The sequence below is a fragment of the Strigops habroptila genome, chromosome 8, assembly GCF_004027225.2.
Source record: "Strigops habroptila isolate Jane chromosome 8, bStrHab1.2.pri, whole genome shotgun sequence".
NCBI lineage: Eukaryota > Metazoa > Chordata > Aves > Psittaciformes > Psittacidae > Strigops > Strigops habroptila.
The window spans coordinates 24,748,248-24,761,109 of record NC_044284.2 but is presented as its reverse complement, the minus strand read 5'-3'; the positions used below and the strand labels follow the sequence as shown (position 1 = coordinate 24,761,109).

Sequence of the window (12,862 nt, the reverse complement as noted above, 5' to 3'; positions counted from 1 at the left end):
AAGTGAAGCAATGAGGTTTGGTGAAGCCAAAATCCAGCCCTCAGTATACCCCTCCTTCAGAACTACCTTTCAGCTCTGCGTATAGGGATTTCCCAAGGTCGTACCTTTTTTGTTTCTGTCTATCTCTCTCCTTCTTAGAAGATGACCCCAAATGCTGACCTTTCTCCAGCTCCTCTCCTGCAGCTTTCAAGACCCTACCTTGAACTGAGGTAGGCAGTTTTGCAATCAAGGGAGCCACCAGCCACACTCCTCGCCGTTCAGAGGAACTAGAAGGAGAACAAACTTACTTCAGCCAAAATATCCATGTACTTTTGCAAAGAGTATTAGCTGTTACAAGACCGAACTGCTTTAATAAAACTGTTGGCACAATGCATCTGGAGTAACTAGCGTGGACTGAGCAGTCACAATTTCTGGTTTCCAGAAAGTTCAAGAATAGCAACTATATTTACTGTTAAACAAAAGTAAACAGAAGTAACCTTCAGGTAACTCATTTCTGTACACTCCCTTTTCAAGTGCAAAAAAGTCTAGGCAATCTACACATAATTAAGCATCATGTTGGCTAAAATAATTAAAAAGGTGCTACAAAAAATACCTTAGGAATGTCTTTTTACCATTCTGTCTTGTATTACTTGTGTCAGCATTTCCAACAGAGTTTGGATTGAAGAGGCCTATACCAGAGTTAGAAGAGTTATTGTTTAGATCAGCGGATTGCTGAAACACCTCTATTGTCGCCTTTGCAATATTATCCAACAAGCTGTTCATTTCAGCCACAGACCCAGAACCCTACAGTAAAACATAAGTAAACTAGCACATTCATGGTATGTTTGCTCATGGACTACGTTAAAATTTAACATACTTTTTTGCATTAAATATTTGAAAGTTTGAAAACAAATACTCACAGGCTCCTTCATGCACTGTTTGATCATTAGTTGCAGCTCCAACCAAGACTGCCGGAGAGTCCACTGATCTAAGTTCTGGGTAAGAATTAACATTACAAATACAAACATCAACACTTCAGGTCTGAAGAAAAAAAATAAATCTCATAATTGAACATGGTACATGCAAAACCTCATCTTGTAAACAGATCATCACAATTACTACCCTTTTTAATAGTCTAATGACATCTAAAAATATCAGACCTATTAAAGAATGTACATTAACTTTCACATCTTTGCAGCTAATATCATTACTTGATACTTTTGACCACACAACTTTTCTGAATAAAAATCTCACTCTCTGCAAACTCTGAGTTTACTTAAGTGTGAATATGGAAAATGTAATTCGCTCTTTCATTAGTGATTACATTACTCAATGGCACTGCCATCCTAGAGGACATGTTTGCATTTAGCACAATTGCCAATCTGATTCTTTGCAGGTCTATTCAAAGAAAAATCCAAGAAAAGTACTTGGTCTTTATAGTTTAAGAAATTAAGTGTCCCTAGTGCAGCTGAATTTGAAGAAAGGACCAGTTTAAGACTGTCCATGAAGGCATCTAAGCCTTTCCCGTGGGGCAGGAGTGCCTTTCACCACGGTTGTGTTACAGAAGCCTACTGAGACCGCAGGCATCTCAACCTAGGCAATCCTAAAAGCGGCTCCCTTTACAGTGGCTTCCTAATAACTGACAACGGTGAACAGCAACAATGATCATGCTGCATGCTTGTTTCTTCCATGACTGTGGAATCAGACATAATGAGACACCAGAAGTCACACTATGTTTCCCACACAGTGGGAATCCTGAGCATGTGCAACCTTTAAAGAAGAATCTAATGCTTGATTGCACCAGAAACGGCAAATCAGTGTCAATTGGTGGTGCTGGTGAATGACAGGTTAAGAGTCAGTGCATCACAGGTAGTTTTTCTTCCTTTTCCCCATTGCGTTACCTGAAGTATGCACTTGATATGCTGCCTCTGAGGGTTGTCACCCTCGGTGCATTCTTTAATACCATGAGGATAACAGATAAGTTGAAGCAGTTTCTGTGCTTGTTTGTTTGAAAGAACGGGATCCAAAATAAGATCTTTGTCTGTGCACAGCCTCTCAGGTTCTTTTAAACAGTGTTCTCCAACCCATTCCTGTAAGTAATCAGATAACAGGTCCACAACATAGTTTCAAGACAATATTAACTTTTGGTAAGCCAAACAGAAAAGTGATTTTTCCATCTGCAAAACTTGAAGTGAACTACGGTTCATGCAACATGTGAGATTATAAATGCCTTCTGTCATTCAGTACCTCCTGAAAGTATAAGATTGTTAACAGTTTTTTTCCAAAATGAATTTATTTTATATTCTGAAAGCAACTTTGCAATAAAGCAAATGCTAATGCAAAAGCACTTGAGCAGACAGCTGACGGTGTGGTCCTCTTGTCTGCTCAAAGCCTTTGAGATTCAGGTAGGAAAAAAACCTAGTGGTTTTTTAGAGTTCTCATAGAGTGCAGGGAGATGCTAATAACTACAGCAATTTCTTCCCCCCAATAACATACTACTCCATGTATAAATTTTCCAAATGAGGAAACCCAAACAGAACTCAAATACTGAAATACTTCAACAATTATTTTGCACCAAAATACATGATACACTTTTCAAATAAAATAGCATTGTTTCTCCAAATGAAGACAGATGAGTACTTTTAGAGATTACCTGCTGACAAATTGTTCTTAGCACATATCTAGCATACTCGCTTAAACTAGCAGTTTCTATGGAAACAGCTTTTCCACATGCTTTCAAAGCGTGAGAAGAACCCCAGACTTCATCCTCACTGAGTTCATCTAACAAGCCTTTCATATGGAAATCTTCACTCTTCAAGGAGTTGACATTGTTGCTGCCAATTTCGGCATCACCTGCACAGCAGAAGCACAGAAGCAGAGGGTGAACTTCTACCCATGCCCCCAGACCACTTACCTGCCAGGGCATGTCTCTGGAGGGACAGGCCAGCTGAGGGGTAAAGCAGGAGTGAGGCAGCCACAGTAAAAGGGCAGCACTAATGGACTCTGAAAATCACCATGGTCAAAGTATTCTCCACTTGCTTCATTTTGCATAACATCTTTGTAATGTATATTTCAGAAGTAGAAAAAGGTTTATACAAATCAAACACAAGTAAAGCCACAACGTGCTCAACAAGAAAAGGTATGTGAGTGTATGAAACTGCTTTGGCAGATAATGAAGAGTTGGGTTACTCACTCTTCTCAGGTGTCCCTTTCCCAAGTCTTACTTTGATTTATTATCACTCCATAGATCAAGAGACAAATTTTGACCAGTGGCCCCTTAGCGCACCTTCCTATGAACTTCCTGACAAGACAGACTGATCTTCCTGGGAATGGAGAAGGGTAGAGCACGCTGAGGGAGCCTGGCCAACACTGGTGAGCCCCTCCTCCTCCCCACAAGGCACTGGCACAGCGGTACAATCACCATCTACCTGAAGCCAACAGGGCTGACCAGAGACAAGGAAACACACTTCAGACACAATGCAAAAATAAAAAATAAAAAAAAAATCAGAATTGTAGCAGTTACTGTTTTACATGTTTATGGGCCTGGAACCTTGGTCAAGGAAAAAGATGCAACGACAGTATGTAGTAGTGGGAAAACAACACAAACCACTGCACATAATCATACCCCAGAGCCTGCGAGGCCATCCAGCAGCCTGCATAACATAGCCTAACGTTTGAAGTCAGCAGAAAGTCCCATGGATCTTAACTGATGCACCACATATGACAGTCATCCCTCAGAAAACACCTCAGATCAACAGCTAATATGACATGACAAGGCTAAATGGCTTGCTTCAGTCACTTATTCACACACACACAGAGCAGCACAAGGAATCAGCTCCTTACAGACAGGGGAGAGACTGAATGAACAGTGTTGTCACTGTGAGACAGAGTAGAAATTATTTTTCCAATAGCAGAACAGCAGTACATATCCTGAGAGGTGAGAGTTATAATCTTTCTTCCCACAAACCCAGGCAAATCCAAAAACCTCTATATCACTGACCCAATGACTGGTAGATCAGACACATCAAGCCTCAAAGAACCCAAAGGTTAGGACAAGTTCATTGCAAAGAGCATGGGAAATGAGCTGATGGGAGCCTGTGCCCAACACACGTGAACAGAGAGCAGCAGCAAACAGCCTGTCCACACCCCCCATTCAACATCTTATGAGCTTGTGAGCAGAATCATATCAAGCCCAAATCTGTACCCTTGAAGGACAAGAAGGAAGAACCTGGCAGACAAATAATACATTTCCAAATATAACATTTTTGGTATAGAAGGAGATGTGCTGCAGTATAGGCACAAATAAACTGCGTGCCTGAAAGTTCCTTCATACCACCCTGCACCAGACACTATCCAAACGACGTTTCTGCACAGAGATGAAACACCACATATTCACACCACACACCATTAATGAAGAAAGCCAGCAAATCTCAGCACTCTGAATAGCAAAAGAACATCAATTACAGCCATAAATGTATTTCAAACTCACTCTCAACTCCACCAGTCCATCCCAGATAGCTATGCCTTTAACACCTTTCCCAATATAGCCACATCGTTAAGGATCAAGCAGTTTTGAGACAGTTCTGAGACACTGGCCAACAGAAAATACAATAATGGCACTCTAGGGAGGTTCACCTCTGTGGGTATGTCCACATCTGGAAGATCTTACTTGGTTAACTGGACATTTACTTAACTCCAAAAATACACATCACCATAGGTTACAAGCTTTAACTGAACTTAAGCTAAACCAAAGCTCTAAGGCATTCGTTTGGAAAAACAACACATTCATCATTAGTGGAGAGTTGCTTAGCAGTGATTCTTTCACAATTTCCACAATGACAGACACGTGATTTGTGGTAAGACACAGAAAAAGGTGGGAAAAGTGATCTGAGATCACATTTCCTCTCTATATTTGAGAGGGACTCGTCTGAGTTTGAAATGTACTGGGACTTGGTGGCGGGGGTAGGGGTCAAAATGTGAAAAAGTCACATCTGCTTAAAGCCTCATCAGCTGGGGCTGACTCACCAGAGAAAAATTTTGTCTCTTGACCTTCTGGGGAAACGCTACTTACATGCTACAAAAGCACAGACAGCAAACACATCTGTCTCTTGTCATCAGGATTTTCCTTTCCCAGGAGCACTCCCAGGAAAGTGAACCGGCACAATCTCTTTTTTACCCAAACACTAGAACAAAAACATTACACATGACTCTGTATAATCTTACCAAGCATTAAAATTGCTTTCAAGACTGCAAACACAGCTCCCACTTCTATACTGTTGTGAGCAGCAGCCAAGAGGTGACGATCACAAGAAGAACGAATTCCAGGAAATAATTTGCCTATGGAAAGAAGAGTAAATCTTGTAGAAAACAGTAGTTGTTTACCAACTGAAATTTCCTGTGTATAAAATCCCTTTCATCTAGAATGGCTATAGAAGTACAACAACTGAATGAAGAACTTAATTTGCTGGAATTGAAAGTGAAGACCAACAGGTAAGTCATTAAAATCAACTGGGATGCGTGGTTATGATGTATTAATATCAAAATAAGCTATGATCATTTAAATAGAAAAAGGATCTTGTCTTTCACTGTGTCCATGTAAACAGTGAATTTAACCACGAGACACTGACATGTATTTTGGTTTTGACTTCACAGATTTAGGAAATTACTTCCCTCACCTAGTCTTCATAACAAATGAGGTAAAATTGATTAATGTCTGTCGCAGTTAAGCCTAATTCTGCAGCTCAGAAGCAGACTCCAGAAGAAGCCAGTGAGTGCTTTTTCTAACTTGAAGATAAAAACACAGAAAGACAGGGAGAGAGGGAGAGAGGAAGGGAAGGAGGGAGGGAGAATGAATCCACCTTTCTGAGGGTGGTTAACTGAGCCACATGTAAGAGAAGACTGTAACGTGGTCACATTTTGTTTGATTTGTACTACTTCCTAGAGTTCAGACATCATTTTTCCTATCCGTTCAAATCCACTTTTATTTCTTGGGAGGCCTGGGACCATGTAACATATCTCTGTTACTCAGACAGTATTCTTCATGGCTCTTATTTTGCCCAAATATTCAAAAAAAGCTCATTGATTTCTGGCCAAAAAAGAAATTAGTATTACTTTTAGATGGAAGAACTTGACACCATTGAAGAGCTGATTTTATTTTATTTTTTTTTTTCAATTTAATTTTCCCATATAAATAGTCTTGTCATCATATTTGCTGAAATACCTTTCAGTCAAAACACAAGTTATTTCCAGGCTTGTTTCCTTTTAGTTTTTAGGTGCCCTTCTCCTTTCCCTTTTGGTCTGTGGCAAACACACACAGGTCAGACCACAGAATATTCAAATTTAAAAATAAAAAGAACTACATTAATATACCCTGAGAACTAATTTCCTCATGTTTCTTCTGTTGGACTAGATGCTGTTATTACACCCTATTCAAAAATCACATTTAGTTTCAGTCTACATGCAAGGCTACCAAACTGTGTGATGTTTGGTTTCCAGATCACTGCAGGATGACACACCACTGCCCTAAGAGTATTTAGTATGAAGGACGGTGGAGACTGTGGTAGCTACTACCATTGCCAACAGCAGCACTGGCACAAAACCAGTATTAATAGCTCCCAGGCTCACATGATGGTTTCAGTGAAGTTCCAAAACAAAATGAGAACTACCAGAATAGAACAATTCTTCTAAACGTATTCCTCTTTGCTGAAGTGTACACAGATGCTATGTTAAAACTTAATTTTCTTTTTAAGATGTAATTAGGCCCCTTGGTGGCCTAATGTTGATAAAGAATAAGTTTCAGAAAATTTCTGTAGTTTTACATGCATACAAAACATTTCCTAAACAAATAAGAATAGCACATATCAACTTTTCACTAGTGAAACATCTGTAATTTTAAAGAGGCTATCATTTGTATTTGCACTATGGATATTTTCACACATGAGCCATCAAAACCCATCTGGGTTTGCTTTCTGAAATGAAAGGACTACACAGCAAGGAACTTACCTGTTCCCTGGGGAAAGAAGCAAACCTGGGGTGTCCTGAAGAGGTGCAGGAGCAGCCGACAGGTCATCCTCGCCCCAGGCTCAGCATCTGGATCTCCACAGGCTATGGAAAATGGGATGTGGACATAAAGCATCTGCACAGGACCTTGCAAGTCCCAGTGGCAGGCCTGGAAATGTCCTACCTCATAGCCCCGTTTTAAATGGGAATACAAAAATTTCACCAACATTTACAGCCTTGAGTGATTAAAAGCCAGGAAAGAATAGTATGATTTTTGGTAAGCAAGAGACCTAAATATGGCAGAAAATAATGCATGGTTAAAATGGCTTTTGACAGTCAAAGCAGAAATAAGAAACACAAATCTAAGCAGTAAGTGAAAAGAAACATGTAAAGTGGCCAACAAAGAGGACCACAGCTAGAATACTCCAGGGCTGCAGGCAAGGACAGTGAGGTTAGAGAGAAAAAGCGGTATCAGGCAGACCGATGCCAGAAGGAGATGCGCAACCTGAGTAGATCTGGCTGACATTTGAGCATATAGCATAGAGCAGAAAACAGTTGTGAGCAGAAGGTGAAGATGCGTAACATAAGGGGACAGTGTGCTGCCAGCGACTCTGATACCACTTGTCACACACGGGTTCTCTGATCTAGCTTGGAATTGCTCCTTTTGGGAGCTGCAGGGACACACATGCTGAAACACACAATAGGTGGCATTCCATACAAGAACGCAGTTCAGAACACACTACTGATTCAGTCAATGGAGACTTCTTAAAATGAAGAACTTAAGACTTCTTGAGTTTTTCCTCTTAGTATTTTCTTACCAGCTGCAAGAAGAGAAGGCAGCGCAACATGCTGAACTACATCTTCCAGAGAAAAGCACTGCCGGGCAATCAGTATAGCAATGAAAGTGGCCAGGGAATCGTGAAATGACAGGTCACTCACCTGGAAGGAAAAACATTGCAAGGGTTCACGTAACAGTGCACACACCACTGCCACAACTATTAAGGATAAACATTAAAATGTTTACACATAAGTATTTGTCTCTAATTTTAATGCATTTCCCAAATATTTTATGGCAAATACTGATCGTTTTTAACTTCATTTTAACAAATACCTACTTCAAATATCACAAATTGTGAAATAAAAAGCATTACCTTTATAAAAACTTGAGAAAATTTTATCATTGTATAAAATCTGGTAACATCGATACTCATTCCTTAGCTTCAGGACAAGAATATGTCCCAAATATACACAGCTTCAATCTGTAATCAGTATGTAATCAAACTATAGATAAATATATTGAATCAGATATTGGATAACATAAGTAACCGTAATCCTGCTGACTTTAACAGGACTACAGCAAGCTACACCATGTGAGGAAGGAACAGCAAAAGTATACCACCCCTTCTACAATCTAAGAGCCAACACCAAAGCAGGTCTTTAAAATAAAATAGAGATAGTTATTTACACATCTCTCAGCATTTTAGAAAAGTATACAGACATGCCTGCTCCTTTTAAAGAGTACCTCTGATATTCTGTATCATTCTGTAATAAAGAAAAGAAAAAATTTACAAAGAGGAAACTCCAAGCACTGCCTAAATTCTACATTAACCCTGAAGATGTAGGAAAGAATAAAAACCAATCAATCAGGAATCTCGTTAAAAGCCTTGAAAACTCAAATGGATACAGGATCAAATTTGTGCTCCATCTTTTGTATTGAATGGAAACCTTACTACACCCTTACGTGCAGCTTACGTAAATAGGTTTAACAGGTACTTCAGAAGATATTGAACTTACATCTACACTGCAGAGCAGATCGTTGAAACCCCAGACGTGATTTGAAGAGCAGCAAAGAGCTTTTACAACCCCTAACCACTCTGAGCTAAGAACCGTGCAGCACGCTGTCAGCTCTGCGCAGAGGTTTGCTATGTCATTAATCCTAGGGAAGAAGAGTAAAACTAATACAAGAGCAAGATATTTCATAAACAATAAATAATTAGGTCAAAGCAGATCAGTGCAGAAGAAGTTGTGTTTCCTCACTTAAAGTGGGGTTTTATGCCTAAATGTGATTATGCTACTGTACATATAATCTATTGTTATTCAGTTATGGACAATTGAAGCATCTGGGGGAAAAAAAATCAATATGTGACTTGTACCCCATTGCCTGCAGCCATCCAATCTACAGTAGCACACAGCCTTCATTCGTGCAAACCCTACTCGGTATACCCTGTGTTCCCACCAGTTTCTCTGCTGGTTGTGAGCTGCCGAGGAAGAGGGATGGAACACCCAAACCCTCGCTGCCTGCAGCCCAGCACAGCAGATGGCCTGCTACAGGGACACACTCCAGCCTTCCCTCAGTGCTGCCACATGCACAGCAGCTTCATCCCCTTTCATACAGCTCCATCCCACCGGGAAAGTGGTGCACATCTCCCAGCACCCAGGTCAGCAGTGACAGACATCCCATTGCAGGAGCCCTCCCGCCCTATGCCAGGCCAGCACTACTATTCGGGAGGAAGGAGAGTCACAGAATCAACTGGCATTGATGAATTTTACTTCACAGATCGCGTACTGTGTGATGTGTGATTCGGTGTATGATTCAGAGTTATGTAACATTTTAAAAAAACAGAGCAGAGTTGACTCATGCCAGTGCAAGTTATTTTTTCTCTGTTGCACAGTGAAACTCGTTTGGCCACATTTAGATGTTCCCCTTTGTTGTTCTTACAAAACTGCTTCCTCTCAGCTGCTCTGCTCAGCCAAGGATGCCCCACATTTCATAGAATTACAGAACAGTTTGGGTTGGAAGGGACCTTAAAGCTTAGTTCCAACCCCCCTGCTATAGGCAGGGACACCTTCCACTAGACCAGATTGCTGAAAGCCCCGTCCAACCTAGCCTTGAATACTGCCAGGGATGGCGAGCCACAGCTTCTCTGGCAACACATTCCAGTGCCTCACCACCTTCATAGAAAAGAGTTTCTTCCTACTATCTAATCTAAATCCCCCCTCTTTCAGTTTAAACCCATTACACCTTGTCCTATTCCTAGAGTCCCTCATAAAAAGTCCTTCTCTACCTCATAAGCCCCCTTTATATATTGAAAGGCTGCAAGAAGATCTCCCTGGAGCCTTCTCTTCTCCAGGCTGAACAAGCCCAACTCTCTCGGCCTCTCTTCACAGGAAAGTTGCTCCAGTCCTCTAAATATTTCTGTGGCCTCCTCTGGACCTGTTCTGGACATTTTAGAGATGGCTTTATACTGGGAACAGAGAGAAGGATACCAGAACTGCACACACTTTAGGCAGGAATCAATCAGAAAAGAAAAAAAAATCCACAATTTCCTTGAGTTTTGTGATCTGTCAGCAACCTTAAAAATGGCCATTAGCTACTGCTGCACCAAAGCCTAACTATCAAGACCAGGAATTTTTTAATAAAAATTGGAACAGGATCAGAACAGAACACTAAGTTATGTAAAAGCAATACTGGTGCTGGAGGCAGGGTATAAAGGCCAGATGCAAAATTAGTGTCTGTTTCACCCTGCATCACAGACTGCAGAATGGAAAACCAGGGTAGAACAGTTTCAGCACTGCAATGCTTCATTTGCACAGGAAGGCTGAGTTTATGTGCTTATACGCTGCAAGGAGGAATCAACTGAGAGAACACCACCTGAATTATGAAAGAAACATACTGTCAGTGTAAAACCTGACACTGATATTGTTTTACTGCAAGGATTCTTCACTATACTTCCTGTCTGAATCTTGAGATCATCTAAAAAGATCTAACATAGACTTCAGATCCAAGAAGCGATATGCTGGATCAGACCAAAGCTCCACTTGGCAGTGGCAGGAGCCAGCACCTGCTGATGTTGGAAGAAAACTGCTCCCAGCAGTGCTGTGGAAGTGCAGGTCTCATCCTAAATTCTAATCATAGGGGATCGACTTGAACTGTGTACCACAAGGCCCCAGCTACTCTCAGAATGTAACAGGCAGCTCTTATACCTCTAGTAGCTTCTAGCCAATAAAACTCCTAATACTGCATATGAAGATGAAATCCATAAGTAGTAAATTACACATTTAATAAACGAAACACTGATTGCATCAGGAGAAGGAAGTGATCTAATGCAGAACCTTCCCTCATTTACAGGCTTCTCATGAGCAAAGATTGTGCTGAGCTGTTTTGCCTGAAACAGCCCAACTGCTCATATGAAAAACTTATTAACTGCCTCACAGTGAGTACTTTCTACTTGTTACTCCCTTCTGTTAAAATGTGCAGGTTGATTTACTGAAATAACTTAGAGAAAACAATAAATTTTCAGCAACCTGAAAGAATAACGAATTAAAACAATTGTCAAAGAGACACAAAACAGAAAGGTGAGAGGAAACCTCATCTACACCTTCTAAAAATCCATCCAGTTCTAAATCCGGCATGGTTTTGCCTTACCTTCCCGCATCTTGGTGCCCCATGCACACGTTCATTAGCGCATTGCAGACAAAGCTGTACCGGTTGGCAGCGTTATCACTCAGGATCTTGCCCAGCATTGAGTAGTTAATGCTGTGAGCGGAAGGATTCTCGATAAAATCTAGCATGAACTCTGGATCCCACAGTAAATTGGAATTTGAAGGCTGAACATTGCTGTATATCGTTTGCTTCACCTTAGAACAGGCACTACTGAGGACCAAAAGAAGAGAGAGTTGCCAAAAAGAGTACTTTGCAGGAATGCTGTTGAACATGTCACATGGCATTAGAAAATTCTACTTTGGTTACCATTCTGTACGTGCTTGCAAACTCATTTTTGATAAGGAGCATCTACCAGAAAACAAGGCTGATAAATAGATTTAATTCAAGTTTTCCCGCAAATAAAGTTTTGAGTTTCCAAATTGCTTATATGACATTTCTGTGACTGAAACGGTGAGCAGCCGGACAAGGACCACCCATTCATTCCTTACTAACAATAACCTCCTGGAGTATCAGATGCCTCTGCAGGGAATGGTAACAGTACTTCATAATGCTGCTTCCTGTTACCACACAGTGAGCTGCAGTGGTGGTAAAAAGAATTAATTAAGGAAAAAGGAAGAAATGTACCTAAACTTAAAACTCTACATTTGGTAATAATGAGAAATAACAGACAACTTTTTGAAAGATTAGATCAGTAAACAGAGAAAAGATACTTAAAGGCCATACTTTGACATTAATAATTATGACAAAAGGTCAAGAAATGTTCCAGGCTAGGAATGCCTCAATGTTAATTTGCTTTCTTCAGGGCAAAAAAAGGTGTTAATGAAGAACGCAAATTTCACACACAAGGTGTGAGCAAAGCAGACTCTGAAACTGTATTTGCGCACAAGAAGTAATGCTGGGGGAGTGGTCAGGAGATAAGTTTGGTTTTTTTTTAAAAAAAAAAAGTGAAGGAATGATTTAAAAAAAGGAAGTTTAGTGAATACAACTAAATACACCGAGCATACGAAACCAAAACATGCACCTCACTTAGTAAAACTCAGTCATGAGAAATACTGCAGATGATATCAGAAGCCATTTGCGAAGCACAGCAATATACACAAGGCAAGTCTCTATATTTAAACACTTAAGAACTGTAATTTATTGTTGCTTCAAACTGACTTAGAGAAATAGCTGGACTTAGTGTGCTGAAATGGGGCAAAGAAAGTTGCCACATACAGACAACTGTTTTGGGGTTTGTTTCAATTGTAGCAAGGAAACCAAGAAGAAAACAAGTGTAATGCTATTACCTTATATACAGCTGTTTAAAAAATGCTCACATAAAATTTATTACCAGTTTTCAGAGAATTTCTAACTGCATTTATCCAAAAAAAGGGGCTTCAAATCAAGTGCTGTATATCACATATTTAATATAATAAACACCTTAAATATCTGTATATTACT

The 12,862-nt window shown here is 40.3% G+C and overlaps 1 protein-coding gene across 5 annotated transcripts in view; it reads right to left on the bottom strand.

Annotated features, from left to right (window-relative positions):
• The window catches only part of MED12L (mediator complex subunit 12L), a 152,601-nt gene that overhangs the window by 29,601 nt on the left and 110,138 nt on the right, over positions 1-12,862 (bottom strand). For 4 of the 5 annotated variants that reach the window (XM_030495049.2, XM_030495053.2, XM_030495051.2 and 1 more), the window contains 10 exons: positions 11,405-11,632; positions 8,773-8,914; positions 7,797-7,917; positions 6,982-7,083; positions 5,203-5,316; positions 2,633-2,832; positions 1,881-2,069; positions 900-974; positions 593-783; positions 105-266 (listed from right to left, as the gene is read on the bottom strand). In XM_030495049.2, the coding sequence (XP_030350909.1) occupies positions 105-266; positions 593-783; positions 900-974; positions 1,881-2,069; positions 2,633-2,832; positions 5,203-5,316; positions 6,982-7,083; positions 7,797-7,917; positions 8,773-8,914; positions 11,405-11,632 (1,524 nt within the window). The remainder of the gene's footprint in view (positions 1-104; positions 267-592; positions 784-899; positions 975-1,880; positions 2,070-2,632; positions 2,833-5,202; positions 5,317-6,981; positions 7,084-7,796; positions 7,918-8,772; positions 8,915-11,404; positions 11,633-12,862) is intronic. The other variant, XM_030495050.2, reaches the window with a different exon arrangement.